Consider the following 27334-nt stretch of genomic DNA (forward strand, 5'->3'; position numbering starts at 1 on the left):
TGGACAGAAAGTGTCCAAAAGCCCAAAGTGAAGTTACTATCTGTTGTTTTTTAGAGGGTCGGCTTGGCAATGTGCAGACAAAAATCACATTCAAGATAGTTAGATAATGCCTTGTGCTCCCATAGATCACTGCTGGGTCACCTGGGAATAAGAGGATGCAGTGAGATGTGAAACTGAGGGATTGTGGGTATAAAGTGAGGTCAAGCTATTTAGAGATTTTATTCAGGACCGGTCAACTGCGCACAATTCAGAGGTCATCTGGTTGGATAGAATGCTACATAAAAGTTGAAACAGGCAACATGTTGTTAAAATCGCTGAATAATAAATTTTTAATTTCCTTTTAGCAAATTTGTTTGTTTGTTTTAGAGAAGATCACAAGCAAGGGGTGACTTTGGCAAGTTATAAGTGTTTTACAGCCAGATCTTGTAGGAAATGTGAAGCATTATCCAGAGCAAAGTGTGGTGGAGTGAGTGAAAAGGGACAGATGAAGCCAAATCTGAGCACTGACTTATTTTAAATATACTTGGATAGAAAAGAAGAAGGAATGATTTTGGGGGAATTGTTGAATTCAAAATTTGGCCTTTTTTTTTTTTACCCCCTTTAGATTTTAGCACAGAAAGCTGGATACACTTCATCCGCTGTTCTGTGGTGCAGCTGTTCAATAATGCAAACATGCCATATGCCCAAGACTGTGTAAGACACTTTATAGCATGAACAGCTCTCAGTAGGTTGGCAGTCTTAGCTGATCTCTATGGATAGTGGTTGCACAGTGTGTGGGAGAAAAAAAAAGGAATTTTCAAACTAACAGTGCTTCTATTGACCATGAATCTATTCAACTCACTCACTGTCTCCACATCAGTGCTGTAAATATATTTATGCATTGTCACCAGTGATTTTAGGAACATTCAGTTATCATTATTTTGTCAAATACAGTGCATTTAACTTTTGTCCAAACAATCACAAGTCAAGGTTTTCGATGGAGTTTCTGATAACATAATTGTTTTTAACAGATGACTGTTTTTGTTGTTGTTAAGTTTAATTGACAATTTTAACAATGTTTCTTACTAATTCAACTTGTGAGTCTTAATGTACTACAAAATCCCTCTTCTACTAAAACACATTGTAAAAAAAAAACTTTTAAAAAATTCATCCTAAATGTTTAAGATGAATTTTTTATCAATGAATACCTTTTAAGTTAATTGGTAGTACTCCAGAGCTATTGATACAAAGCAGCTGATTCTATTCTTCCTGAGTTACATAATAGGAAAAAAAGAGTTTATTGTGGCTGTTTTTCTGTCAAGAGTTAAAAAAGAAATTATATTGGTCTTCACAGCTTTCCTGTCAATAGGAAAAAGAGAGAGGTGTGGGGAAAGGTTTGAGGACAAAGAAATCTTCCGAAAGACTGTGCAGCTGTATTATTTACAGATGCATTTGATACATGTAGTCAGCTAAAGAGCTCAAAAATACCACTGCTTGTAAGCAATGACCACATCATAATGTCAGCCTGCAAGCAGTGAAAATGCCCCCAGGACATGAGTGAACACTACATGACACATGGGAAATATTCGATTTCCTGCAAGCTAGTAAGCCATCCTCTATGGCAGCTGCTGCCTCTAAAAGGGAACCAATGGTGATGACCCTTATCGCGGAGAAGCCTAACAATCTGCCTGTTCAGTCCGCTCAGTGTTCTCAAATGAAGGCCAATACACGTCAGACGCAGATGTACAGGAGTCAGCAGATGTGTGAGCTGGTAATTATGGAGCATGTTTACGAGTGTAAATAAGCAATTGACTGGGATTAAAAAGCAGAGGAGGACTACATTACATACCTGCATGTTCATGTCTGAAATTAAGCTCTCCCTCCCAGTTAGTAAGCTGTTGCTGTTTGTTACCTGTGTCACAAAAATTGCAGCAGTTTGCCCCATTTTTGCCTTCTGGTCTCTCTCATGGTTTTCTTCTTTTATTTACTTGTAAAAAACATATACACAAAGATTAAAAATGGCTAAAAAGGCAGGTAGATAATAGAACAAACAACTTTTAATCATACACAAAGTAATATATCTACACCACAAGGAGCATTCTTGCATTTTATTTATTAAGTTATTCTGTTTTGTGTACTTGGTTCTCTAACTCATTTGCTAGCTTGTAGCTCCCTTCCAAGAATCTGCTTTTTAATAGTGTCAATCCAAATAGAAGCTTTCAGTCAGCTCTTGGCCACATGAGAGCTCTTTCATGCAGCAACGTTGTTGTTTGAACATGCAAATAATTCTTAGATTTCACTGCGGAAGCACTGCTTGCCTTGAGCTAAAAGTCTTTAAAATCTTATGACATCCTGTCTGAGTTTTCAATTAATCAGTTTACTGGCAGCACTCATCTCCAACAGACAAATGCACAATGCCCACAGTTCACACTTATGCCACACATAACACATCTTATAATAATAACTGATGCAACTGGTGCAACAATTTTCACATAATTTTATCTGCAATGGTCCACTTGATTCCTTTTTTATCCTTGCTTTGTTTACTGTTCTCTGTTTACTGTTCTGGCTGTCAGCTTTGTTTCATAGGACACTCACAACACCCAGGGGGTTACTTCAGTTTTTATCTGAGATTGTATGCTCACACTTTAAAGTTAAAGCTCTTAGGCAAACCGTGGTCATTTTATGTATCCGAGCATGTGTGCAAGCGCTGTCCTACCAGCAGCTTTCTGACTGCCTGCTTTTATATACATGCCACAGACACACAGAAGCTTCTGAGCTGAGAGGATAATAATGCAGAGGATTGTAACACCACTGACAGGTGTCTGGCGTTGCATGCTGTGGCCCTAGACAGACGTGACTAAAACAAAAGACATAAATTTAAGAGTAAAAAACAAAAGCAATGAAACGGACAGCTAATTAGTGGTGCGCCTCAATGGAATTAACACCATAATGGGCCTCAAAAAATCGCATAGTAGCAGCTTGTTTTTAGCCGCATCTTCTTTTGTTAGAGGATCACAAAGTGCATGTTTTTGTTGGGAAACAGAAAACACGGTCTGAATGGTGGGTTTTTAAAAGCAGGAAACAGTTTGACTATATAAGTAATTGCAAAGAAAAGCGATATTGATCAGCAGCACAGGAAAACCTTTGCAGATGTTGAAAGGAAAATTTGTGCTCAGAGAGAGAAAGCTCATGTATTGCAACTCTGACAGTCATTTGTATTGTAAAATAATGTAGCAATCACAGTGATCATTTAAGTTAGTTTTGTACCCCTGCAAACATCTGACAAACATCTAACACCAACAAGTATTATTTAAAAATTAACATGGACAAAAATCTATTTTTTAATTACTTTTTCCTAAAAAAAATTAAGGACAAATAATTGATATAGAGCATAAATTAACTATTTCAGTGAATACTGTGTACTGCATATTAAAAAATAAATAATCTGATATCTATTAAGTCTGTGGCACTTTCCTACCTTTTGTATTATGTATGAAAATTTTCTTAATGCAGCGTGCACTCAAATGTATCACTTTGTAGCCCAGAGACTTTTAGGGGCGCCATTTTATTTCTAATGTGCTTTTATTTTGGAGGGAGAGGTCAAGTGGGGGAAGAAGAATAAAGCTGAGCCACAAGCGACAGGATAGTCAGATATCGGACTTAAGTCCATTGGCAGACTCCACAAATTACAGCAAGGACTGCACTGGACCTAAGACTTTAGACCAGTGAGGATGGAGACTCGGCCTGTTAGATTTTCAGTGACGTAGGAGTATGCTTGCTGCTCTTATTACTGTGCAGCAGTGCATATAAGGATACCTCTTCAATTTCAGTTGAATTTCCTCCACAGAATAGAGGTGCCATTTTTTTTCAGGATGTGCCTGGTAATTTCAGAAGCCAGAGGTTCTACATATACTGTATGATGTGACCTAAGTTATAATCATTAAGCTGTAGTTTGTGATTATTACGAAGCACTTTGCACTGTTTAAATTTTCTGTTAAAACCTCCATTGTTGCCTTAGTGCCTTTCAAATATTTGCAAGGGAAAAAACACATGACATGACTACAAACTAAGCTAATCGCTCAGACACCCCCTGCTGTTGCCACAAAGTATTAGATGTCCACACAGCCCCAGATAGCACTGGCCATCCTGTCCAAGAGTTTTGCTTTCTGTGCTGTTTGTGTAATTCGGTCTTTTCATCAATTCAAAGTCCTTACTTATCCTGATCGTAACATGTTCTTTTCTTGAGATTAATGCAGTTATGCAGTGTGGCAAGAGCCTGATATTGAGACTAGGCCTAGTTCCAGAACAAAAATAAATTACGGCGCATGTGCGATAACTGCTTATCACAGTCATGTGGACACCTAAAAGCAATCCTCGTCTGCCAAAAAGTGGTTATCGCTGACTTTATGTCTGCAGCTGCTTTTTTAAATTTTATTTTATTTTTTTTATCAAGAGCAAACAGACATAATATTCACATACACATAACTTTATTTCTGTGGGAACAGGAAGGTTGCGTGTTTGTTAAATTTCAACACTTCTTTAACACTTCAAAGCAAAAGTAGCATTTCCAGTAGCTTAACAACATGTGGCATGTATGGGATTACAGGCGATACAGTAGTGCTACTTGAGTTAAATTTTTATGTTCTCGATATTTCTAATCTTCTTTTTTAAGCCCATATATTTGAAAACTAGATCATAACTGATCAGATCCACAGACTGGTTCATATATAACATGATATATGCAATTATTTTAAGAAAAAATTATTGATGTTGCAAATTCACTGAGAGTGTAATTTGTGCGTTTGCATCCCCGTAGAACTTAACCTGATTGAGATGGAAACATTCATTTAGTAATTTGTGTGAAACTACTCCCTGTTACCATGTGTGCCACGGGCCTATTTACTTATATCTGCACAAAAAATTATATTAGTACATGCAAAAATTACCATCAGATTCATAAAACATGGCCCTCCAGCCAATGTTGTTCTTATCACAGTGCAAATGTTAGTGAATCAGAATCTGCTTCCTGTCTACATGCTGCCATGCTCTTTGTAAGGAAGAAGTTCACTTCAAGGTGAAGTGGAGAAGGCGGGGTGGATGTTGTAAAAGATAAGTGTAGTGTCTGAGGAGAAAGAAAGAAACGGCTCACCTCTGCAAAGTGTTTTCTACAGAAGTGATGATAATTTAAAAAAAAAAAAAAAAGGGTAAGGCTCAGGTTGAAATAATAGTGCTGAATATCATTTGCCCTGAGACGCTCACTGTGCTACAAGTAAAATACAAAAAAAAGTTTGACAAAAAAAATAAAAAATACTGATAATACTGGACTGTAAGTGAAAGCATCCAGCTTGAATGATAACATAAAGTAAGTTCATGCTAATGAGATATGCTTAAAAAGGTTGAAGGTTATGGCTATTACATGTCATTTAATATCTTACTTCTATCCATTTCATTCTCATTATGAGGATTTTGGCTCATGGTGATGGGGAAAACTGTAACTAATAGCCAAAGAAAATAGAGAGAGATAACAATACCCCCCCATCCATCTATCAGTTATCTTCCACTTATCTGATGTCAGGTTGCACTGCAGAGGATATTGCAGACAACCTCCTCCCCAGCCACATTTTCAAGCTTTTGCTGGGGAATCTCATTTCATTCCCAGGCCAGATGAGAAATATCAATTCTAGCGAGTTCTGGGTTCAGGGTCTCTAACCTGTTGGGCGTATACGGCGCACTTCCAAACTAAATTTTGTAAGAATTTAAACTAAATTCCTGCCCTTGCTTGTCGTTACCAGAAATACTAGTCAGTTAAATATATTATTTTAGTTTATTATCTTATTAGTGTACAGTGACAGTAATCAGTTCAAAGATGTTACCATACCACCGGCCACTTCCCAACACTGCAGCCCTGACAGGCAGTGGCAACGTCTCACTCTGTGTGTGAATAAAACTGAAGAAGCTTCTTCGATGAGAAGTGAAACATCTTCAAGAAACTTAAAGAAGTTCAGGCACTTTTCTTTCCAAGCTCCTTAGACTCAGTGAGAGATGGTTAGGTGATGTCCTTATCAAAACTGATTTTGACCCACCATGCAATACAATCTCAGTGGCAACAGCTTTTTTTTTTCAGTATGACAATGATCCCAAAGACACTGCACATGCAGTAAAAGCACACCTGGATAGGAAAACACACAATGGAACACTATCAGCCCTGGATTGGTCTCCCCAGAGCCCAGGCGTCAACATGTGTGGGATCATCTTGACAGAGAACAGAACAAAAGGCAGCCAACATCCAAAGAAGAGCTGTGAATGTCCTTCGAGAATCCTGGAGGACTATTGCTGAAGACCGCTTAAACAAATGAAAAGGTAGTTGCCTAAGAGAGTTCAGTTGAAGGTGGACAAACCCCATAAACTGTTTTTGCTTTTTATAATGTTTTTCTGTTTCTATTTGCATGTCTTGTTAAATTGCTGCTATTTTCCATTTTCCTAACAAAATACAAAGAAATGAAAAGATTCAAGAGTCTCAAGAGTATGTTCTCATTTTTGGATTAGTCACCCGGTTTATTTTATTTTCTCTTGTTTAAATTACTAGCAAATGAGTTCCTAGAAGCATCCAAAGCATTAACATGTGCGATATGGTAAGTTAAACTTTAAATTTCCAGAAGCTTCATGGACAAAAATAAAAGCGCATGCCTTTTTTAAGGAATAAGTACATTCAAAAAATGCTTTAGGCCCTCTCCTTTCATTTATTTTTTTTTTGGTGTACCAATTTTTTTAGTCGTTTTACAACAACTATAAAAAGCTGCAGTGTTTGAATTCTACACTGAGACTGCTTGTTAATATTAATTGGTTGCTACCAATCCAAGATTTTACTGAACTGTGCAGAACCCTTAACTCTCGTAATGAGTAACTTGCTGGTGAGATTATGTATCATATCACTTTGCCTGCTTTACATGTAAAAGTTTAAATGTTAAAAAATGTTGTGAAAGCAAGTCTCATGCAATCTGCTCAAAACAGAAACAGCACAGGACCAGAGGAACCCGACAGTCTACAGTGTTTGGGGCCAGGTAGCTGGCTCGGGATTGGCAAGAGCAATCTTACAGATGACAGCTGCTTTCACAAAGTTGAAAGGCTCTTTACAGTGGTGTTTGTTCAGAAGAACACACAAAATATCCTAAATACATTCAAAGGTGTATTTCAACATTCTGTTAGATATGTTAATACAAGCACTCAGCAGGTATTCTTTGGTGAAAACGTCCTGCGTGCAGTGAATTTGACACGTTTTTTTGACCACTTATAATGACTCTCTTACCTCTCTGAAAGATATACTCTATTTTATTAACCAAACAGGTCACAGAGGGTGGAATTTAAAATATATGAGCTATTTACGGCAGCACAGAGAGCGTGGATGTTTTTGTTTATAAGCAAGCACCAACTATCAGGCCAGCAGTGGGAACAGTCTCACGTACTGTATCTAAGTAAGTAGAGTGGGAAAATAAATAAGATTAGACAGCACAGGGCATCTGCAGGGTACACACACAGACTGGTGCCCTAGAGCACTGCTTACACATCCTAACGGGAGCATGTTTCCCTCCCTTCTACTTCTCACTGCTTCTCACTTAATCCTTCTTTACCCTCTCCTTGGGTTTTGGTTTTCCTCTGCCCTCCGCTGGTAACTTTTCTTAATAATTCAGCTGACTTCTGAGCTCAAGAAATAGAAAAACAGAAAGAAAGAGCCGTAGCTTTTGGTGTTGTTTTTCACTGTACTTAGTTGCATAAATGTGATCACAATGTGGGGATAGTATGGTTCCATCTCCAAGGTCAATAATAATTGAGGCCAGAACCAGTGTGTGAACCTCTCAAAAATATAAATAATCTAATCATTGCAGTGAGCAGACCCTATTAAAATTCCTAACAGTGTGTCCCTTGCCTTGTCCTGATCACTAAAGATTTTCAAGGATGTCAAAATAAGAAACTTATTTGAAGGGCACAAAAAGCATCTGCAAAAAGATATGTCCTTTACACACCAATTGTTGCAAGCAGGTGTTAAAAGTCTGTAGAGAAACCTGATGAAGAAACTAGATTCAGTAAAGACACTATAAAGAACACAAGCCTGAAAAAGAAAACATTGGCTGCAGTAGCGGTTTTTGATAGGGGTCATAGGGATCAATAACAATTTAAAATTTATATTTTACAGTTTGATGATTTAAAGCATAGGTGTCAAACTCTGGCCCGCGAGCCAAATTTGGCCCGCAGCCTAATTACATTTGGCCCGCAAAGCCATACCAAATTACTATTAGAGCTGGCCTACTGGTATTATACAGCTAATATATAGTATTAAGTACTATATATAGTACATATATAGTATTAAGCTTTGCTTGTTCCATATTCAGTTTTTCAGCAAAACGGGTTTGAGTCCATAAGAAAAGATTCATTCTTATATCTGGAGGAATAAATATATTTCAATAAATATTAACGTTAGCCCGCGGCTTTGTTCCAGTTTTGAATTTTGGCCCACTGTGTATTTGAGTTTGACACCCCTGATTTAAAGTCTCAAACACAACCCGTTGTAAAGGGAGGGGGGGCCGCTGCTTCCAAATAGAGCACATTTCATTCATAATGATGTAAATCCAAGCCCATTATGTATTCATGATTTGAATCCTGGGTTGTGCAAAATCCCAGAAATTCACCCTAGACAAAGCGAGTCTGTGAACTAAGGTGTAGGTCTATTAGATTATGTTGTGGTGATCCTCGGGTTGGGGGATTTGTGTTCATACTGGAATGCAAAATTAAAACCAATGGAAGATGGACAAGAAAAGTTCAAAGCCATCAGGTGCTCAGTTTAGAAAAAATAGAAAAGAAGAGGAGGAGAAACGAGCAAAAGATACAGGTAAGCAGATGTGTCATTGGATAATGGCAGGTCATCCTGAAACAATCAGAATCAGAATACTTTATTAATCCCTAAGGAAATTATGTGCGTTACAGTTGCTCCAAAAAGAAATGGTAAAAATAGTAACAGTAACAGACTAAACTCCAAACAATACAGTATGTTACCGATTTTAATATTAATTAGTTATTGTCAGTTGTTGATTTGTCCTGTTCTCATTGTATGACGAATTATGATGGCTGTTTGGTAGCCGTTGGCATACTATGCATACTCTCTCTCTCTTCATATGTGTGTGTGTTTCTCTGGTGAAATTCAGTATGGTTCCAATGGTACATATGGTTAATGTACAATCCTTAATATGTTTTGTGTGTGTGTGTGTGGGGGGGGGGGGGGGGGGGCAGAGGGAGTGTTTGCCCAGGGCGCCAAACAGGCTAGGACTGCCACTGATTGGTTGACATGTCCAGTTTGCTACAGGTGACCTGGATGGATGTTTCATCATTTTGTCAGGGCAAGCAAGGCGAGCACTGCTTGCCAAAACTCATTTTTCCTGCTGTATATATTGACAGTTCACCATGTCAAACACTGCTCAAGGCTTTTAATTCAGCTGTTTTGTTTTTTGATTTTTTTGTATTATTTATATATTTAATATGCTAAAAAAATATAATCAGGATGTGGGCCTGTGTTTTTAAACTCATGGACAACTGTTTTTTTTTCATAGATATGTGGTTCTCAATGGACAGCAACTACAATATGTGATTTGTAGAATATGATACTGGACACTGAACAGATATTATAATATTATATTAAATCTATAAAGTATTCAAAATTAATTCAACCAAAAGATATGTATTAACAATTGGGAACATTTTTCTGCAGAATAACAAATGTACTAAATGTTTTCATGGTGTTTTATTGCCTTGAAAAATTCATCAACTGCTTTAATAGGAAAACATTTATGTAAGATTAGATTGCAGAAAGGTGAAAACCTCCATGAGCAGTGTAGACAACCAGCATAAATAGTATGTTTTAATCTGATCTAATTTATCTTGAATTGCTAAATATTAGAGAAAAAGTTTTTGTTTGTGATTGTGGATGGGAGGGTGGTTAGTCTCTGCTTGGCTATCTGCAAAAGTAACTGCATGCCACTTGGTTTCATGTTGTATTATTTTAAGGAAGGCAACTTCACAGCAACACTAGAACATAGAGTAGATTCACATTTTCACATTCCTGTTAAATATTCTGTTCATCAAAACAATGTTAAAGTAAAATATTGAATTATAGATCACACACCTAAAGTTATTTTAAATTTAAAAGTAATTTTTCCTGTAAGTAATGTTCATAAAATCAGCAAACATGCAGAAAAGAAAACAACAGTAGAAACAGTAGCAGTTTCCACACAAAACCTCCATTTGAAAATAACACCGAACCAGATATGCAGCTTTGCCTTTGGCCGTGAGCAAGGGGGTAACACTGACTGATGACGGTCATAACCCAGCAACAAAGCAAAAACAAAAACAACCTACCAAAACAATTAAAGGACAAGACAATAATTGTTGGCTTTAGAAATGAAATTAGCTGAAGAGATAAAGCGAGTTAGATCCAGATGGGGATTTGAAGTAGATTTCTGTCAGCAAAAGTGGCAGCTTGAAAGGCTGTAGAACCAATTAGTGTGTGAGTGAGGAGGAAAGAGGGAGTGAAAATGGAGCTTAGAAAGTGGAGGAGGACATAAACATTAATCTAGACAGGTATGTGGGGGTAAAAACACTGCTGAGGGTATTGTAAAATAGGATGCGCTTTGCAGTGGATGTGTTTATTTTGTGACTATGACAAATCTGAAGGCAAGATAATATTTAGTGTAACTTTCACTGAGAAGTAGCAATATTGTAGTCAACCGAAGATGAATGCAAAGCACACATCAGAGTAAACAGACTTTCATATCCCAGAACCATCTGGAGTTCAGTCATATTCCCTACAGCATAATTTTTAGGCAAGCTGCAATTTTGCTTATAGCACAAGCTCTCTAAATCAGTTTAATAGATAAGGGAATGTTTCATAAACTGTAACATATCAACTGTTACAACTGGACTTAAATGACAGAGAAATATATAGTTGCTTACACATGATAATGAATTGTGGCTTGTTTGTGATTGCGTCTATATTACAGCTTTGTGGAAATTGAACCATACCCCAGTACTGAAGACAATTCATTGCCTCCAATATTCACTTACCTTTAAAATTGTGTAATAATAAGTCTTTTGTGTGTTTTCCTAGTTTATTATTTATTTATTTATTTATTTTATTGAGGTGCATGATATATAACATTAACAGGTTAGTACAATTGTACTATCAGACAGGATTGTGTAAAGAATCCTGTAAAGAATCACATGGAAATTTGTGCAGCATTAAAAGCACCCAAAAGTACAGGTAAGATTTAAGACTTTGGAACTAGCGATGAATCCAGTGAGATTCGGAGCTCCTTTGTGGAGACAGGAGAACCTTACAGAAGGACAACCTTCAGTGCATCACTTCAACCATCAGGCCTTTTTGTTAGAGTTGGCAGAAAACCCATTCTTCACTAAAAGGCACATAACAGCCCCCAGGGAGTTAGCTAAAAGACATCTGAACAGCTCTCAGACCATGAAAAGCCAAAGCCGCAGGTTTGATGAAACAAAGGTGGCCTTTGGTCACAGTTCCCAAGGGCATGTGCAGAGGACAATCAGGCACCGAGAATCACCTCATAGGATTTTTTCCCCCCACAATTGCTTTGTCTCATTCTGAAAGCTTTTTAAGTACAACTGTCAGAGCTGTATCATGGGACATGACAAGTCTATTGTGTGTCTGCAAGCAGTAGTCGATCTAGTTATTGTTTCACCGAACTAAAAAATGCCTCTAATTGTTTTTCAGTGCTTTAACAAAAATAAACTTTGTTCTTCTTGCTGATACTGATTGCTTATTGTACAGTATACAGGTGAGTTTTGTCCAGCTGAATGACATTCAGTATCACACTGGTATTTTTAGATTCTCATTTTAAACTGGGAGACAATTCATGAGAAAATTCCATGCTCTACAGTATATTAATTACAGATAGGCATGAACAATAGTATATGAATCCTAGCTCCAAGATTAATGTTATCATTTTATTAATGAGCCACTGGCTGGCCCATTAATAAATGACAACTAATGTGGCTGCAGGATAATCGCTAATAGTTAAACGGCTAAGATTAACATTTGCACCGGTCTGGTTAATAACTGTTTAATACTTTAATCTTGTTGAAACATGAGCTCCACTGACCTCTAGAACTTCCTCAAAGTGTCCTTCAGTGTTGTGAATGGTGACTACTTCAGCTGCTAGTGAGGGGAGGGGCTTCGTGCGTCCTGTCTGCAGATGCTGTGTGAAATTGTGTCAACTGGAAGAGGTGAAGATGGCACTGTTGGTGTGTTACTGCTGCAAATAAGTAAGCCAAGAAAATAAGCCAAGATTTTTTATTTACTTATTTATTTTTGCACTGATTAGTATTGCACTGATCAGAATCAGTCATTCATATGTAACACGTGCACTTCTTCTGCAAAAAGCAACAGATTGCACCTCCAAATAGCCTAAAATTCCACAATTTGTCATATTTTCGATGGACATCTGTTTCTCTTATTAATAATGCATATATGATGTCTTCCCTCACAGTGGACCAGGGAAGAAGTCTCCTTCCATGGTGAAACCATACCCTAAAATAACTTTTCAGTGTCCTCACCGCTAGCATTCATGGTGTATAACAAATGATGTTGTGGCTGGTGGTTGCATACTTACCAACATCATGCTAAAAAGAGCTCCTCTCTCATATTTTATTCACGACAGTGGAAGGAACTTGGTAGAAGTTAACATTATCCAACACAGTTACATAATTTTGTATTTAGTGTTCTCCCACTGGGGTCTCTTTAGGTCAGGTTGGGTGTTATAGGGATGTGTAGAAGTACCAGCCATAAACATGGCAGAATACATTGGTTTGATATGTCAGTCAAAATGGTATCCATCAAAGCTCAGCTGAGAGGATGCAGTAATGTTCACATGCTGGATGTCTGTATGTCTGTCGCTAGCATGAGCCTGTTGTCACTGGAAAATGGATGGATGCAGACTGCCAATCGATATAGTTCAATATATAGAAAATAGTTCATGCTCACAACAAGGTTTGCGTATTTTTTTATATCCACTTTTATTTCTGTGTGAATGGTCCTGTTAACTTTTACACCGATAAACAGTTCTTAATGCCATTAGTCACTTGTCAGATGCAGCACTTATTCCACTTCAGCCGTCAGGGCCTCTATTCCAAACACTACCAAGACGATGTTGTGTGATCTGGTAGGAAGGCTTCTGTCCCCCTTGTAGCCTGAAAGATTGTCACATTTGAAGGTTTATCATAGATCACCATGTCCTTCTCACATCATGTCAGCAGGCTACAAACTAAAGATTAACCTAATGATGTAGTATTCCCAAACAGATTGTTCTCCACCTTAGCTTTGATGGATAAACCGACCATTCTCGTGTTAGACTATCGCCGGTCAGCACACAACGGTGAACTATGGAGATAGATATTCTTACTTTTCATACTCTGTATTTCTCTGGTAAGTGGTTAACCTCATGAACCTGTTGTAATATGCATTAGTTCGTGCTCTTCATACCTTTACCGTGTCACTGAGATCACTGCTCTTCTTTCTCTTTAAATTTTAAAAAACTGTTAACTGAACAAAGTCATCCTCAACTAAAATAATAGGGATCACTCCATATAAGGCCACTTTTGCAGCTGTTTCCCAACCTGCCAATACCCCCTAACTTTTTCTGCTAATGTTTTTGCATTTTGTTCTTTTGGTGTGTTTTTTTTCCCATTTATCTGCTTCTCTGATGTCTTTCTGTTGTTTATCTTGATGATGTTGCCTTTTAATTACATGTGTTATGTTTATATAATGCCCATATGCTTGTATGTGTGTTCTTATGGTACATAACTAGTGGTTAGTTAAAATGGTTTCAAATTTGTGCAGGTGCCCTTTTAGCTTTTGATATTTCTGCCATCAAATGTTCTTAACATCTTGTCAGGTTTTAAAAAAAGGTAAATAAATATAATAGTTAAAAAACACAAAAGAAACCAAAAGAATCTACCTGGAGAGAGTTGAAAAAGGCTGACCATCCAACCAATCAGGTTAAGCTTTGAACAATTCTATCAAGAAAATCGATGGGTTAGACTTGTTAGATAAATCCACACGAAGTCTGATGCTCTAACTGCAGCCAAAGATGCCTAAGTACCTACTAAGGAATGCACTTAGCAAAACACTTCGAAGGTCTGTTTGTGCTTTGAACTGGAGTACAGTGTCTGAGGAAAGATATTAATTTTACATTTCCATTACAAGATAAACCTGTATCAAAATCTTGAAAACTTAACCCCAAATGTCATCCTGTAGCTTTTTATTTCTCAGTCGGCAAACCCTAAATGTATACAACATTAATAAAGTATTTCTTTCCTTTTGCATATTTTGCAGGGCCCATTCTCGGCCTTTGTCACTCACAGCTAATGGATGTCTTTACCCAGTATGCCTACAATGACAGTTTCTATGATAATGGAACATGGAGCTTCAACGATACAGCCCAAGAGCAGAAGCACCCCTACAACTACTACGCCATGCTGCTTACTCTGCTCATCTTCGTCATCGTCTTCGGCAACGTGCTGGTGTGTATGGCTGTGTCCAGGGAAAAGGCTCTGCAGACCACCACAAACTACCTGATCGTCAGCCTGGCTGTCGCTGACCTTCTGGTGGCCACACTTGTTATGCCCTGGGTCGTCTACTTAGAGGTAGGATTGTAGAAATTCACGCACACACACACTCTTTGCCTATATTCGAAGAGACATATAGCCTGACATGACCTATGCAACAGACATGCTCTTTTATTTCTTTTTCTTAAACCTTTTTTTCCCCTCTGCATCCCAGGTTTTCAGAAAGCAGAAAATTGCCATCTTAAAAAACAGTATTTAGTTTTCTTTTTAAATCATTCTTTTTAGAAAGGGGTTAAAAAACTGGAAAGGGCAGGACTTTAAGTGAAATTGCATGCCAGTAAAATAATCTTGGTGAAAAGGATTTGAGCCAAACAGTCACCCACAGTTAACTACAGGTCACAGGGTCAAGGTGATACAAAGGTGAAGACTAATGTGTTCACATCAGTCCTGCAGTGGATAAAGGCCTGTAATGTAGTCCCACTATGTGACAACAGCAAAATGTCAGAGGAGTCTATTTGAACAAGAGCTGGATGTTAGGCTATAATTCACCCAAATACTGGGCTACATCCTTTCTCATTCAGAGAACTGCTGCTTTTGTTTTTTAAATGAATTATGGTACATCATTTAAATATAACACATCGGAATCACATTTTTAAAGAGAAGGCAAACTTCGATGTTTCATAATATCATTCACATCCTGCCAAATCACTAGTGAGTGGGATGTGGTCGGTCTTTTTGAAAAATCTTTGCCCATCTCTGGAAGCTACCTCCTTCATCCTGCGGTTATTTCTGACCATAAGGCTTTAGGTCACGCTGTCTGATGTAGAAAAAAAAAGCAATCTAAGACTGCGGGGACTTTAATCCCCTCGTGTTTCTCAGAAACTCTTGATGATTATCACTTTAACCAGATTATAGTGCATTTAAAGAATTTCATAGTACAACTCTTTCCGTATGATCTGGGCATATTTTTTTAAATAAACAAAATAATATTTTTGTGGTCATTGCCAAAAACAATCAGATTAAAGCTCGTTCATGCATAAATTATCCAACCTGCGCATTCTGTTTGTTTTTATCCAAATTATTTACTTGTTGTCTCTGTTGATTTGGCCAGCTGGATACATGCAGAGGGAGCCTACATCAAAGCGGATCGCATAAGTGGGAGATGAATTGTAATCAGCAACGTATCAAAGCCCACAAATTACAGCATAAAACTTTATCAATAAAAGATAGCATTTGATATCAGAAAAGTAAGTCTTTGATGGTGTAAAGGGATTTAACTGAACAAGTGTGCGTTACTAAGTGTAACACATTTGAAGTACGGCGAACACTAAACTACTCCGGATCTTTCATCAAATATAAGTCACAGCATGCTTTTGGACAAAAATCTGACTGTTTGCTGTTCCTCTATAGGATCTGTTGTGTGCAAACATAACATCAGATTACAAAACACTCACCGAGTAGTTGGCTGCTCTTGTTTCTCCTGATGCCCCACACTTAGTTCTGGCTCTACACATCATAAATGTGGTTTGGCAAAATTATTCATGTAAATCTATAGGAATCAAAGTCTAGCTTAATAGGATTATTATTTTACTTAGCTAAATGTTTGGTGTCTGTGTTTTCCATTCAATCTACATCTCTTACAGTTAAATGGGGGGGGAAAGACCCACATGAGCAGTTTGGTGCATTAAGAAACAGATTTTTTCAATTTTATAGCCATTTAATCCAAACAGGCTAATAACAGCTATTTGGAGAGTGAAGTCCTCCTTAGAATAATATGCTGGGAAGCAAGTGGTGGCTGTTTGTCAAAGTCAAAAGGGATTACTTCCCAGCTTGTGTTTAGAGTGGGATGCTCATCTGATTCTGGTGTGTCCCTCCCAGGCTGTCAGGCCTCGTACTAATGTGAGATGGGATAAAGTGAGACACTAGTAGTTGGTCTGCTAGAAATCCTTACAAATAGGAAATTATTTGGAACTGCTGCACAGTTCACATCATTTTGAGGTAAACACCAGACAGTTTCATAATCTCTGGATTTGCGTGTTGAGTGAAGATGGCCTTATATGTTCAGAGCTCACAACGGAGGAATTTAGGCAGAGATTTGTCAATTATTCAACTCATGTTCTTCATAACATCTTTCTTCCATCACGGACACCATCTGAAATTAGGCTTTGTTTTAGATGATTAAAACAAACAAACAAACTTCATGACAATACTTACAATATTGTGTTTGTTTTGTTTTGTTTTTTGCTGAACTCGGAGAGGCTGTTCTTCGAGTCTCATCTTTCCTTTTTGTTCCTGTTTTTCTGTATTCATGTGTAGGCACTGAATTTTTTTATAATGCCACTGACTCAGGTCATCACGTAACTCGTGTATTAACTTGTGTTAATGATGTAACTGCATGAACTACAGTGGGAACATAGTCACAGAGTGTGGGCAGGTTATTCAACTTGCCCTTTATTATTAAATACTAAATTTGCATTAATTAGTGCAGGTTTCGCTTTCTGCCTAGTGTGACTGATTTAGAAAGCGTACGGAGGGAACATTTTGCATAACTAGAAGTTGAGAGTTAGTTTAAAGTAAGGGTGAATAAAAAGTGTATATAGTAGAATATTTGCTTTCAAGGTGTTGCCTCATGTCTTTATAGCATCCACACAGCAGGCAGATGTTTGAAAACTACTGCAAACCAAATGGCTCATAAATGTAATCAGTGGAAAATATTCATCATGCCAAGAACTAAACCTGTTAGTCTATTACCTTGGAGTGCATAATTGGCGATCAGCTGCAGTGACCTGGTCAAAGCCATGAATTTAATGAAGAACAGTGTTGCACAAAAACTGCAGGAATAAACACCCGCCTTACCTGCGGAGGCAGCTAATGCTGTAGTTTAAATTCTGTTTAAGGCTTTGTAAAGAATATGCTGTCAGGCGTTGTGGCTGATATGTGTACAGAATTTCAATTTGGAAACCAGAGAGTTGATAGAGTAGAGTGATGGCTCCTGTTGTATAGGGGTGGGTGATATAAACGATATATGATAGAAACGATATAAATTTGGCCAACGATAGAGATTTTGACTATACCGCTCTATCGCGATAGCGCATGTTGATGATGTCGTCAAGCTGCGCCTGTTTTGGTCGAAAGCATCGCAGCGGCTAAAACCATTATCATCTGCAAATTATGGCGGGCGACAGTCATAGCAAAGAGATGAAGCACTTTTGAAATATGGGGAAAGCCAAAAACTGAGCTTCCTCCACTTCCGTAACATTGATTCATTAATGTTGAATTCTCTCGCAGCTGTTCTATTCCCATGTTGTTGCAGTATATTAATAACTAACCTCGTATTGTGGATGAATAATCTCAGTTGTTCTCCTGACTGAAGTTTGGCCCGTGTATAGCATCCTGCTATACGATTGCATTTGTCCCTGACCACCAGAATCCCTCACGTTAACTTTTATCGAGTGGAAAAAAAGTTGGCGTTCATCCTCCAGCTTCACTGTGCTAATGTTATGCTAACATAGCTGTGTCGCTAGCCATCACGTAGCACAACATTATATACCAGGTAGTCCAACTTCAGTAACCCTGCAAACGTCTGTCTTCATTTGTGTTGGAAGTGGTAGCAGAGCTGTACGTTTTAATTAGTTTCAAAAATCTCTCAGTCAGAACATGGTATGAAATGTTTAGGTGTAAACTAGCGAGCTAACCTCCTGCTAACTTCTAACTCCGTTAAATTTAATAAATTCTGTTTTCATGGACGCATGGATGTTAAACTTAATTGTTACACCCTATAAAGCAGCAACGCTTATGATTTAATTAAAGAATTTTGACTGTTTTTAACTCTTAGTGTTCGTTTTACTTTGGGACCTGAATTAGACGGAGTTTTGGACCCCGATTACTCCGCGAAGCTCCGTAATGCTCTGACATTCTTTTTTTAACAGATTTCTGCACGCCAAAATCAGTTCGAGGTCAGTAAGCACAACCAGAATTCATACATAAGGTACACTCTCGGTTTTTGAGAAAATTAAAGGATTTTTAGTGTGGAAAATACTTTATACAGAAGAAAAGAATATATCGTGATATATATGCTATATATGCACATGCTTCAAATTATATAGCGATATGCATTATAGGCCATATCGCCCAGCCCTACTGTTGTATTTATTTCTTTTGACATTTTCAGGGAAAAATCTCATCTGACTGATGAGTGACATAACCCCATTTTTGTAGTAAAGCTCTACATGTGTACGTTACAGAGTCAAATTTCCATTTTTACCAATATGATTATTTATTCATGTATGTATTTATTGGGTATTTGCCTATTTACGTACACTATATTGCCAAAAGTTTTCCCTTGCCTGCCTTCACTTACATGTGAACTAGAATAACATCCTATTCTTATTCTTCATGGTTTAAATGACATCTACCCATCCTTTGCAGACAACAGTGTCAACTCTCCTGCGAAGGCTTTCCACAAGGAATTTTTTTACTATTCTTCTAGAAGCATATTTGTGAGGTCAGACTGTTGTTGGACGAGAAGGCCTTGCTCACAGTGTCTGCTCTAATTTATCCCAAAGGTGTTATATCAGGTTGAGGTCAGGACTGTGTAGGCCAGTCAAGTTCTTCCACACCAAACTCGCTCATCCATGTCTTTATGGTCCTTTCCTTTCTTTGTGCACTGGTGCGCAGTCATGTTGGAAAATCAAGGGACCACCCCCAAACTGTTTCCACAAAGTTAGGAACATGTGCAAAATGTCTTGGTATGCTGAAGATTAAAGTGTTCCTTTCACTAGAACTAAGGGGCCGAGCACAACTCCTGAAAACCAACCCCACACCAACAAACTTTTACTTGGCACAATGCCGTGAGATAGGTACCATTCTCCTGACAACTTCCAAACCCAGACTCCTCCATCAGATTGCCAGATGGGGAAGCATGATTCATCGCTCAAGATAACATGTCTCCATTCCTCTAGAGTCCAGTTTTAACCCAACTGCATCAGACGCTGCATCGCATTTCATAATGTGGATACAGCTGTTCTGATGAGCCCCTTGAGGAGACTGTTGTTGTGATTTAGTTCTATATAAATAAGTTTAATTGAGATAATCTGAAAGCCACATAAAATTTAGAGATCTGTAGCTACTGATTCTGCAGAAATTTGATGATCTCTGCACACCTCAGCATCTACTGACCCCGCTCTGTGATTTTAGCTGGCCTACCACTTCATGGCTGAGTTGCTGCTGTTGTTGTCATATTACCAATAAGAGTTGACTTATATTTAGTTGTGAGGAAATTTCTAAACTGGACTTGTTGCAAATCCTATCACATTACTATGTTGGAATTTACTGAGCTGCTGTGGGCGAAACATTCATTCGAAAATGTTTGTAGACGCTGTCTGCATGCCTAGGTGCTTGATGTAATACACCAGTGATCATTAAAGTGATCCAAACACCTGAATTCAATTATTTGGACGGGCATGAGAATCTTTTTGGAAATTTTCTGATTTCCTTTAATGTATCACACTCATCAGCCACTTTTTAAGGTACAGAAGTTCAGCTGCTTGTAATTGGAAATAATCTAATCAGCCATCACATGGGAGCAGCTCAATGCATTCAGGGAAGTAGACATGGTCAATACAACCTGCTTTATGTCAAACTGAGAATCAGAATGGGAAAGAACGACATTTAAATGATTTTGAATATGGCATGTTTGTTGTTAAAAGTCTAAGCATATCAGAAACTTAAAATACTGGGATTTTTCCACTTGACCATGTGTAGGGTTTGCAAAGATCCTAAAAGACAAAGTTTCCAGTGAGTGTCATTTCTATATTTAAAAATCTGCTTAATACCAGAGGTCAGAGGAGAATTGCCAGCCTGCTCCCAGCTTAAGGCAATGGTGTCTCAAACAGACACTCATTACAACCGTAGTATGCAGAAGAGCATCTCTGAATGCATAACACATTGAACCTTGAAGCAGATGGGCCACAGAAGCAGAAGAGCACACCAGGTGCCACTCTTGTCATATAAGAACAAAAAAACAAGGCTAAAATTATTACCATTCATCAAAGTTGGAAAAATATTGCCTTTTTTATTTTTGGTAGGATCAGAATTTGGTGTAAACAACATCATATCAGGTGTTCAGGCTGCTACTGCTGCTGCTGGTGTAATGGTGTGGGGGATGTTTTTGTGGTACTCACTGAGTTTCTTTGTACTACTTCAAACATACCTAAATACAGTCATGATAAAAGAAAGTCTTGTTTTACATATCAGGACATAATAAACAATTGTCAAGTTCTTATAGAATTCAAATGAGGTGAACACAAACTTAGATGAATTACAACACATAACATATTAGACTGTTTCATTATTTTTTTATCTAAAAACTAAGCCAAAATGCAGAAGCATGTTGTGAAAAACTAAGTACGCTCCATGATTCTGTAGCTTGTAGCAGCAATAATTTGCAGTAATCAAAATTTTTGTATGACTTTAGTCTCAGTCTCAGTCTGTCACCCAATGCAGGAGGAATTTCAGCTCTCTCTTATTTACAGTGTTTTTTCAGTTCAATTAAGTTCGCAGGAACTTTTTATTATGCACAGGTTTCAGTCGGGTTGAGTTCTGGACTTTGACTCGGCCATTGTCCTTTTTTACTAATTCTATTGTAGACTCACCGCTGTGCTTGGAATCATTGTCCTTTTGCATGACAATGTTTTGGCAAAGCTTTAACTCTCTGACTGACAGACTTAGATTTGGCTCTACAATGCTTTGATATACAGAGAAGTTCATAGTCAACTCAATGACTGCAAAGTCCCTGGATCCTGTAGCTGCAAAACAAGCCCAAATCACCGTCCATCACTGTGTTTGACACCTGGTATGAGGTGTTTGTGCTGTGTTTACACCAAATGTGGTAGTGTGTATTACAGCCAGATTTATAGCCAGATATCTCCACTTTGCTCTTTCCTGCCCAAAGGACATTATTCCAGAAGTCTTGTAGCTCAAAACCCGATCTTATGAATCTTACAATAAGAATCAAGCTGCTTTGCAAGGTAGACACCACAAGTCAAAACATGCACAAAAATTGTTAATTGTAGTAAAGGTGGGAAGAAAAGCATTACATTGATGTTCAAAGACATGTAGCACTTCTGTCAGTAAAACACAGATACTGATGCTCCACCCTGCTGAGCAAAAATAGCATTTTTAAAAGAATACATTTTCCTTCTTTTTAGTTATAAAACACTAATAAAAGATAAGAATTAATAAAACAGCACATTATTTTGACTGTCAAAGGTATGACTCATTTAAATCCAAACCAGCTGATCCTTTCTCCAGTTGACAAATGAGAATTCATTTGCCAGACTAGTAAATGATGTATCTCATATAACATCCTTATTTCTACTTTTTCCCAGCATTGCAGATTGAAATCAAATGCCAATACCCTCTAAGTGATATGCATAATATGAATTATAGATGACGATTCACAAAAAAAATGAGCTTGGCAAATAAAAATGACACTGCAGTATCACAAGAAAACCCACTATGGGAATGGAAAGTTCAAACAATCTACTAATTTGCAAACAAAGATGCAGTCAATTAATTTCAATAATGAAGTGAAGTGCAGGATTTAAGGAGAAACAAATAAGCCCATCATTCAAATTCAATAATATAATAGCACTGTTGTGTGTTGCTATGGACAACATTAGTAAACTTGTCATAATTTCTATCCTTTTACTGCCTACATTTTCCATTTGTTGCCAGAAGCATAATGCCATTGAGTTAATCATCCCATTCTCATGAATGAAATATTTCTGAACATGCTGGTAATATCTTCAAATTTGGCACAAATGACTCAAAATTAACAGATTTGAATAAATCGCACGAAAGTAAAGACCTCATAACGCAACGTTTTCAACTGAAGCACTCATAATGACAAAAATCTATATAAATATTTCACAGCACAAAATGATGATGTGTCATAATTTAACTTCAAAAGATTAAAGTCATCTTCACTTTAACAGAAAAATGCAAACGGTGGGATAACTCAGAAGGACAGATCGATGTTTCCTGACAGGGGATCATGCCAGTTTTGGCACACATGCATTTATTATGACTGTCTTGTAAAAAGCTGTTTAATATCCACAAAAGGTGTTTCGCTACATAGACTGAACAGACCTCTGTTGCAGCCGCAAGGACATGAAATGGCTTTCAGCTCCTGTGGGCCTTTTAAATTTTAACACTAAAATTTGTTCGCAGCTCCAGCAGGACGGGAACTTGTGCGGGTGTGTTGGAGTAGCTTTGACTCAAAAATAAAAGTCAAGTGCAAGGAGCAAAATGATGATAGCAAAGAGAGAAACAGTCAAAATGAAAGCATACTATCATAGTGGTGCTTAGCCACAGTGAAGAGAAATGTCAAGAGTTAAAGGTTGGAAAATTGTGGAAAAGAGAAGAGAGGAGAAATCAGTTTTCAGGGCAACAGAAAAGTGGCTATAACGACCTTGTAGACACCAGCAAAAACTTACAGCTCTTTAATGATGGGAGCTTAGTTTTATGAAGACACATCCACAGGACAAAGATTAATCAGCCAGGCAGGAGTTGCCCCTGAACAAACACATCTCCCTTACCCTTGATAGAGCTGTGGGAGGAAGCAGGCAGGCTTCAGTGTCAGACAAGCTGGGCAGCTTCAGACCTGTCACAACATCACTGATGTTGGTTTCATCATGAGCTTAGATCATACAGCTGAGAGCAACGGTGGCATGAATTCAAACAGGTTTCGATCTCGTCTTTGATCAAACGCTTCCTCGAGCTAAAGAGTAGGATACATGGTAAAGAATACTTGTCTTGTCTAAGGAGGATGTCTATATGTTTTCGAAGCTTTTACTTCTTACCACTGTAAGTGGAGAGATAAGATAATCTGTCAAATTTCAACAAGTCACTTGTAAAATTCTTCATAAAAAAAGAAAATGACATGTTATTTGGATTTGAAGCTCTTGCAAAATATTTATGACAGCAAGAAATCTCTTCATGTGATAGAACGGATGCTTTTTTATACTTACTCATTCATAATTCAGTCATCCATTCTTTCCTCTTATGTCTCAGTTTTGTTCCTTTGCTTCTCTCTTTATGTTGCCAAGTTTGAAATGATATGGGAAATTATGCGAGAAGGCTTTAGTGTCAGGTTTGCTTTTTATTGCTGAACACAAACACATTATTTCTGCCAAGAAGCTTCCATTGCTAGCATATTGACTTTTTTCTGTTGACTCTGGCAGTTAACTGTCATTTGTGGATGTTTTCCTCTCCTAGGTGGTGGGAGAGTGGCGCTTTAGCAAGATCCACTGTGACATCTTTGTCACTCTGGATGTGATGATGTGTACAGCCAGCATCCTCAATCTCTGTGCCATCAGCATTGATCGGTGAGTTTGCCACCTCGCAGATTGTTTAGCCTGTTATGATTCCAGCATGGATTTCCGATGGAAATCTTTACCTGCTGAATAATATGAAACAGAGAACTGGTGTCTTTTAACTGCATGACCATCAAAGCACACTCAGCTATTAACAAACAAAATGAGATTTTTAAGCCAGGAATACACCATAACAACACATTCAGTTTCTGTTTATCTGCAATCTTGATTACCAGCCACCAGATGTTCAGGACAGAAATATGTATGCACATCAATATGGCATATTGATGCAATTTTGGAACTAAGATGAGCGCATTATCCAAGGACCACCTGTAAGACAGGTGCAGTGGAGAGTGAAATCTAATAGCATATTTGTGGGTGCCTGCACACTGTCAGCAGCAACTTTTTCATAGACATATGAGCAAATCACTGAAAAGGATTTCATCTTGAGTAATTAATTCTTAATTGAATATGTAAAAATAAATACATTTTGTAATATAAATATACACCAAATTAAAAGAAGAGTTTTAATTAATTAAGTCTTTAAGAAAAATAAATAAATAAATAAATATTTGCTGAACCCAATTTCTCAAATAAATATTGTTTGAAATAAAACATCTTAATGTGTGTCATGTTTAATACATGTAGTTTTTTGTGTGGTTTGGGGATTTCTGCATAATCAGTGTAATTTTATAAATCCTGAAAAACCTAAATAAATTGCGTTTTTAAGCATTTTTTAATGTCAGATGTAGCAAATTAAAGGACATGTAAATGTAATTTAATCAATTTTATTAAGCAGATTTGTTAGATGGTTCAATAAATTCAATGAATGGTTCAGAAAATTTGAATTTCTTGGCAGTTATTTCATAGGTCATGCTGTAAAGGGTTAAGTCAATGTGATGACTTGTCAGCTGGTGTTTTGGGTTAGTTGTTAATTTTTAGTTAACTGCTGAGTAAACACCAAACACCATTTACAAAAAAGTTGCCAAATTGCAATAGACAAGGCCGAGAATCAACACTGGATGCCTGTGATCTTAAGATCCTCACATGGCAGTGCAATAAAACAGGAATCATCCTGTCATAAGAATTCCTGCATGGGCTCCGGAACACTTCCAGATAATATTGTCTATAAGGAGAAGTTGTATAAATTTCATGATCCATAAATGCTGCCATCTTCTGTGACCCAAAGCTCATTTAAAATGGACTGAAGCAAAGAGGGAAACGGTTCTGTGGTCAGACAAATCAAAATATCTCATATTTTTGGAAAATATGAATGCCACATCATCCACACTACAGGAGCGGGAGAGAGACCATCCTTGTTGTTAAGCCTGCATTGCTGATGGTATAGGGGTGCATTAGTGCATGTAAAAATGGCTGATTGCAGGTGTAGAAAGGCATCATCAGTGCAACATATAGAGCAAAACAGATGTCACTTTTTCAGGAAAGGCCTTTCATATTTTTGTAGGACAGTGTTAAAAAGCATGCCGCTAATATTACAACAGCATGGCTTTGTAATGTAAGAGTCCGAGTGCTGAAACAGCCTGTCAGCAGACCAGATCTTTCACCAACTGAAAATATTTGGCACATCATGAAACAAAAAATAGGACTAAGAAGTCCAGCAGCAGCCCCCCTCAGTTCCCAGACATTTACAGACTGCTGTTAAATGAATAGAGGACACTAGATTGTGGTAAACATGGCCCTGTAACAACTTTTTAGAAAGCTGCTTCTGCCATCAAATAAAAATTAACCTTTTTTTGTTTTAAAATCATGATTTTTTTTTTTCTATAATCTGTTGTGAATGGAATATGGGTTTATCAGTTTGTATTTACATTTTGGAGCTGGGGTTATGAATATTAAATCCTGTAATCAAGTTCCAGTAATGCCATGCATGCAGTCTTGCCGGTGTAATGTGTGAATTGTCCCCCTGCAGTCTAGACCTGCCTCACAACACAGGGTGTTTCTTGGAATCCCAAGTATGAAAAAGGCACCACTTAGTTTTTAAATGCTAACATAACATAACACAATGCTAAACATGTCCCTGACCTAAAGTTTGTGAAATTTTTTTAAAACTCAGTTTTAACATTTGGCATTTTCTTCACCACATCATTGTCATTCATACTTTATTCAGCAACCCATATTTTTGGGGAAATAGGTTTGTGTATACTATGTTATAATAGGTCTAAGTGGTTCCATTAACATATAATAATGACACACTAAAATGTCAAAATGCTAGAATAAAGATAAACTTTATATATAATCAATTTTTACTATACTTATTGCATAAATTTTGTTATTTTAAAAAACATATACATTAAATGCAAATTAGTTTTCTATCTTTCCTTTAAAGTTGTCATCCTGAATCATTAGTCATTTGTTTTTCATGCAATTTACAAATGACATTTTCTGCGAGAGAGTGCAGACAAAGCAAACAATCTACATAGTCATTTAGACTGCAGAGCTTGCTGGTTTTTCAACCAAATTAGCTGCAAAAATCCTTAACCTCCTAAGACCCGAACTCTTCCACGTCATGCATTTTTAATTTCTCTTTGATATTTGGTCACACTGGGACCTGATGAATGTAAAAACAAAGAATTCCGAGATTTTTTTTTAAATCTTATTTTTGTTTCTAAGAAAAATGAGAGCCACATATGAGGATATTCATTTAAAATTTTGATAGAACAGTGGCAGTATAATGTCCTCGTAAGTGGATATCAGGCCCTTGTAGAACAAAATTGAGTATTTTAGTCTAAATAACCCAAAATGTGATGTCCACATATGTGGACGCCAGGTCCTAGGAGGTTAAAATAATCTAAGAGCGGAGGACTTTGACTGTGGTTTAGTACTAAACTTGTAACAAACAGTCAAGTTTATAGAGCATATTTGCTTAAAAAGGTTTTTGCTGCAGCTCAGACCACAAAGAGAGCAAGGAATGCATCAAAAATAATAACACTAGTGGAAAACTAAAAGAGTGAGCTGAGGGATGCTGAAATGTTCCACAGACCTGAGTCATATTTGAAGGTTTCTTTAGTGGAGGTGGCAACTGCATTTACACAGCAGCTTAATAATGCCATTATTAAAGATATTCGATACATTAATAAAAAAGTGCAATTTAAAAATAACAGTGAATAATATCACTTTAGATTAGTTACAGTATCTTAGTTAAAGTAGCTTACAAACATCTAAAAGTACACTGTAAAGCTTTGACAGTATTAAAGCTATGTGATATAATTGTGTAAATCTGAATGCTAAATGATGTACTATGAGCAAGAAAGTTTCAATGAGTATAGGTCAATAAGCATTTATTTTACATAATTCTCTCATATATCCTAAATAAGTGT

At 37.3% G+C, this 27334-nt stretch overlaps 1 protein-coding gene across 1 annotated transcript in view; it reads left to right on the forward strand.

The window, feature by feature from the left end:
* The window catches only part of drd2a (dopamine receptor D2a), a 48930-nt gene that overhangs the window by 12814 nt on the left and 8782 nt on the right, over positions 1 to 27334 (forward strand). The window contains exons 2-3 of the mRNA XM_087850970.1: positions 14387 to 14697; positions 23899 to 24008. Of these exons, the coding sequence (XP_087707096.1) occupies positions 14419 to 14697; positions 23899 to 24008 (389 nt within the window). The 5' untranslated portion in view covers positions 14387 to 14418. The remainder of the gene's footprint in view (positions 1 to 14386; positions 14698 to 23898; positions 24009 to 27334) is intronic.

The sequence above is a fragment of the Neolamprologus brichardi genome, chromosome 14 (assembly GCF_056152115.1).
Source record: "Neolamprologus brichardi isolate AB-2024 chromosome 14, ASM5615211v1, whole genome shotgun sequence".
Taxonomy (NCBI): Eukaryota; Metazoa; Chordata; class Actinopteri; order Cichliformes; family Cichlidae; genus Neolamprologus; species Neolamprologus brichardi.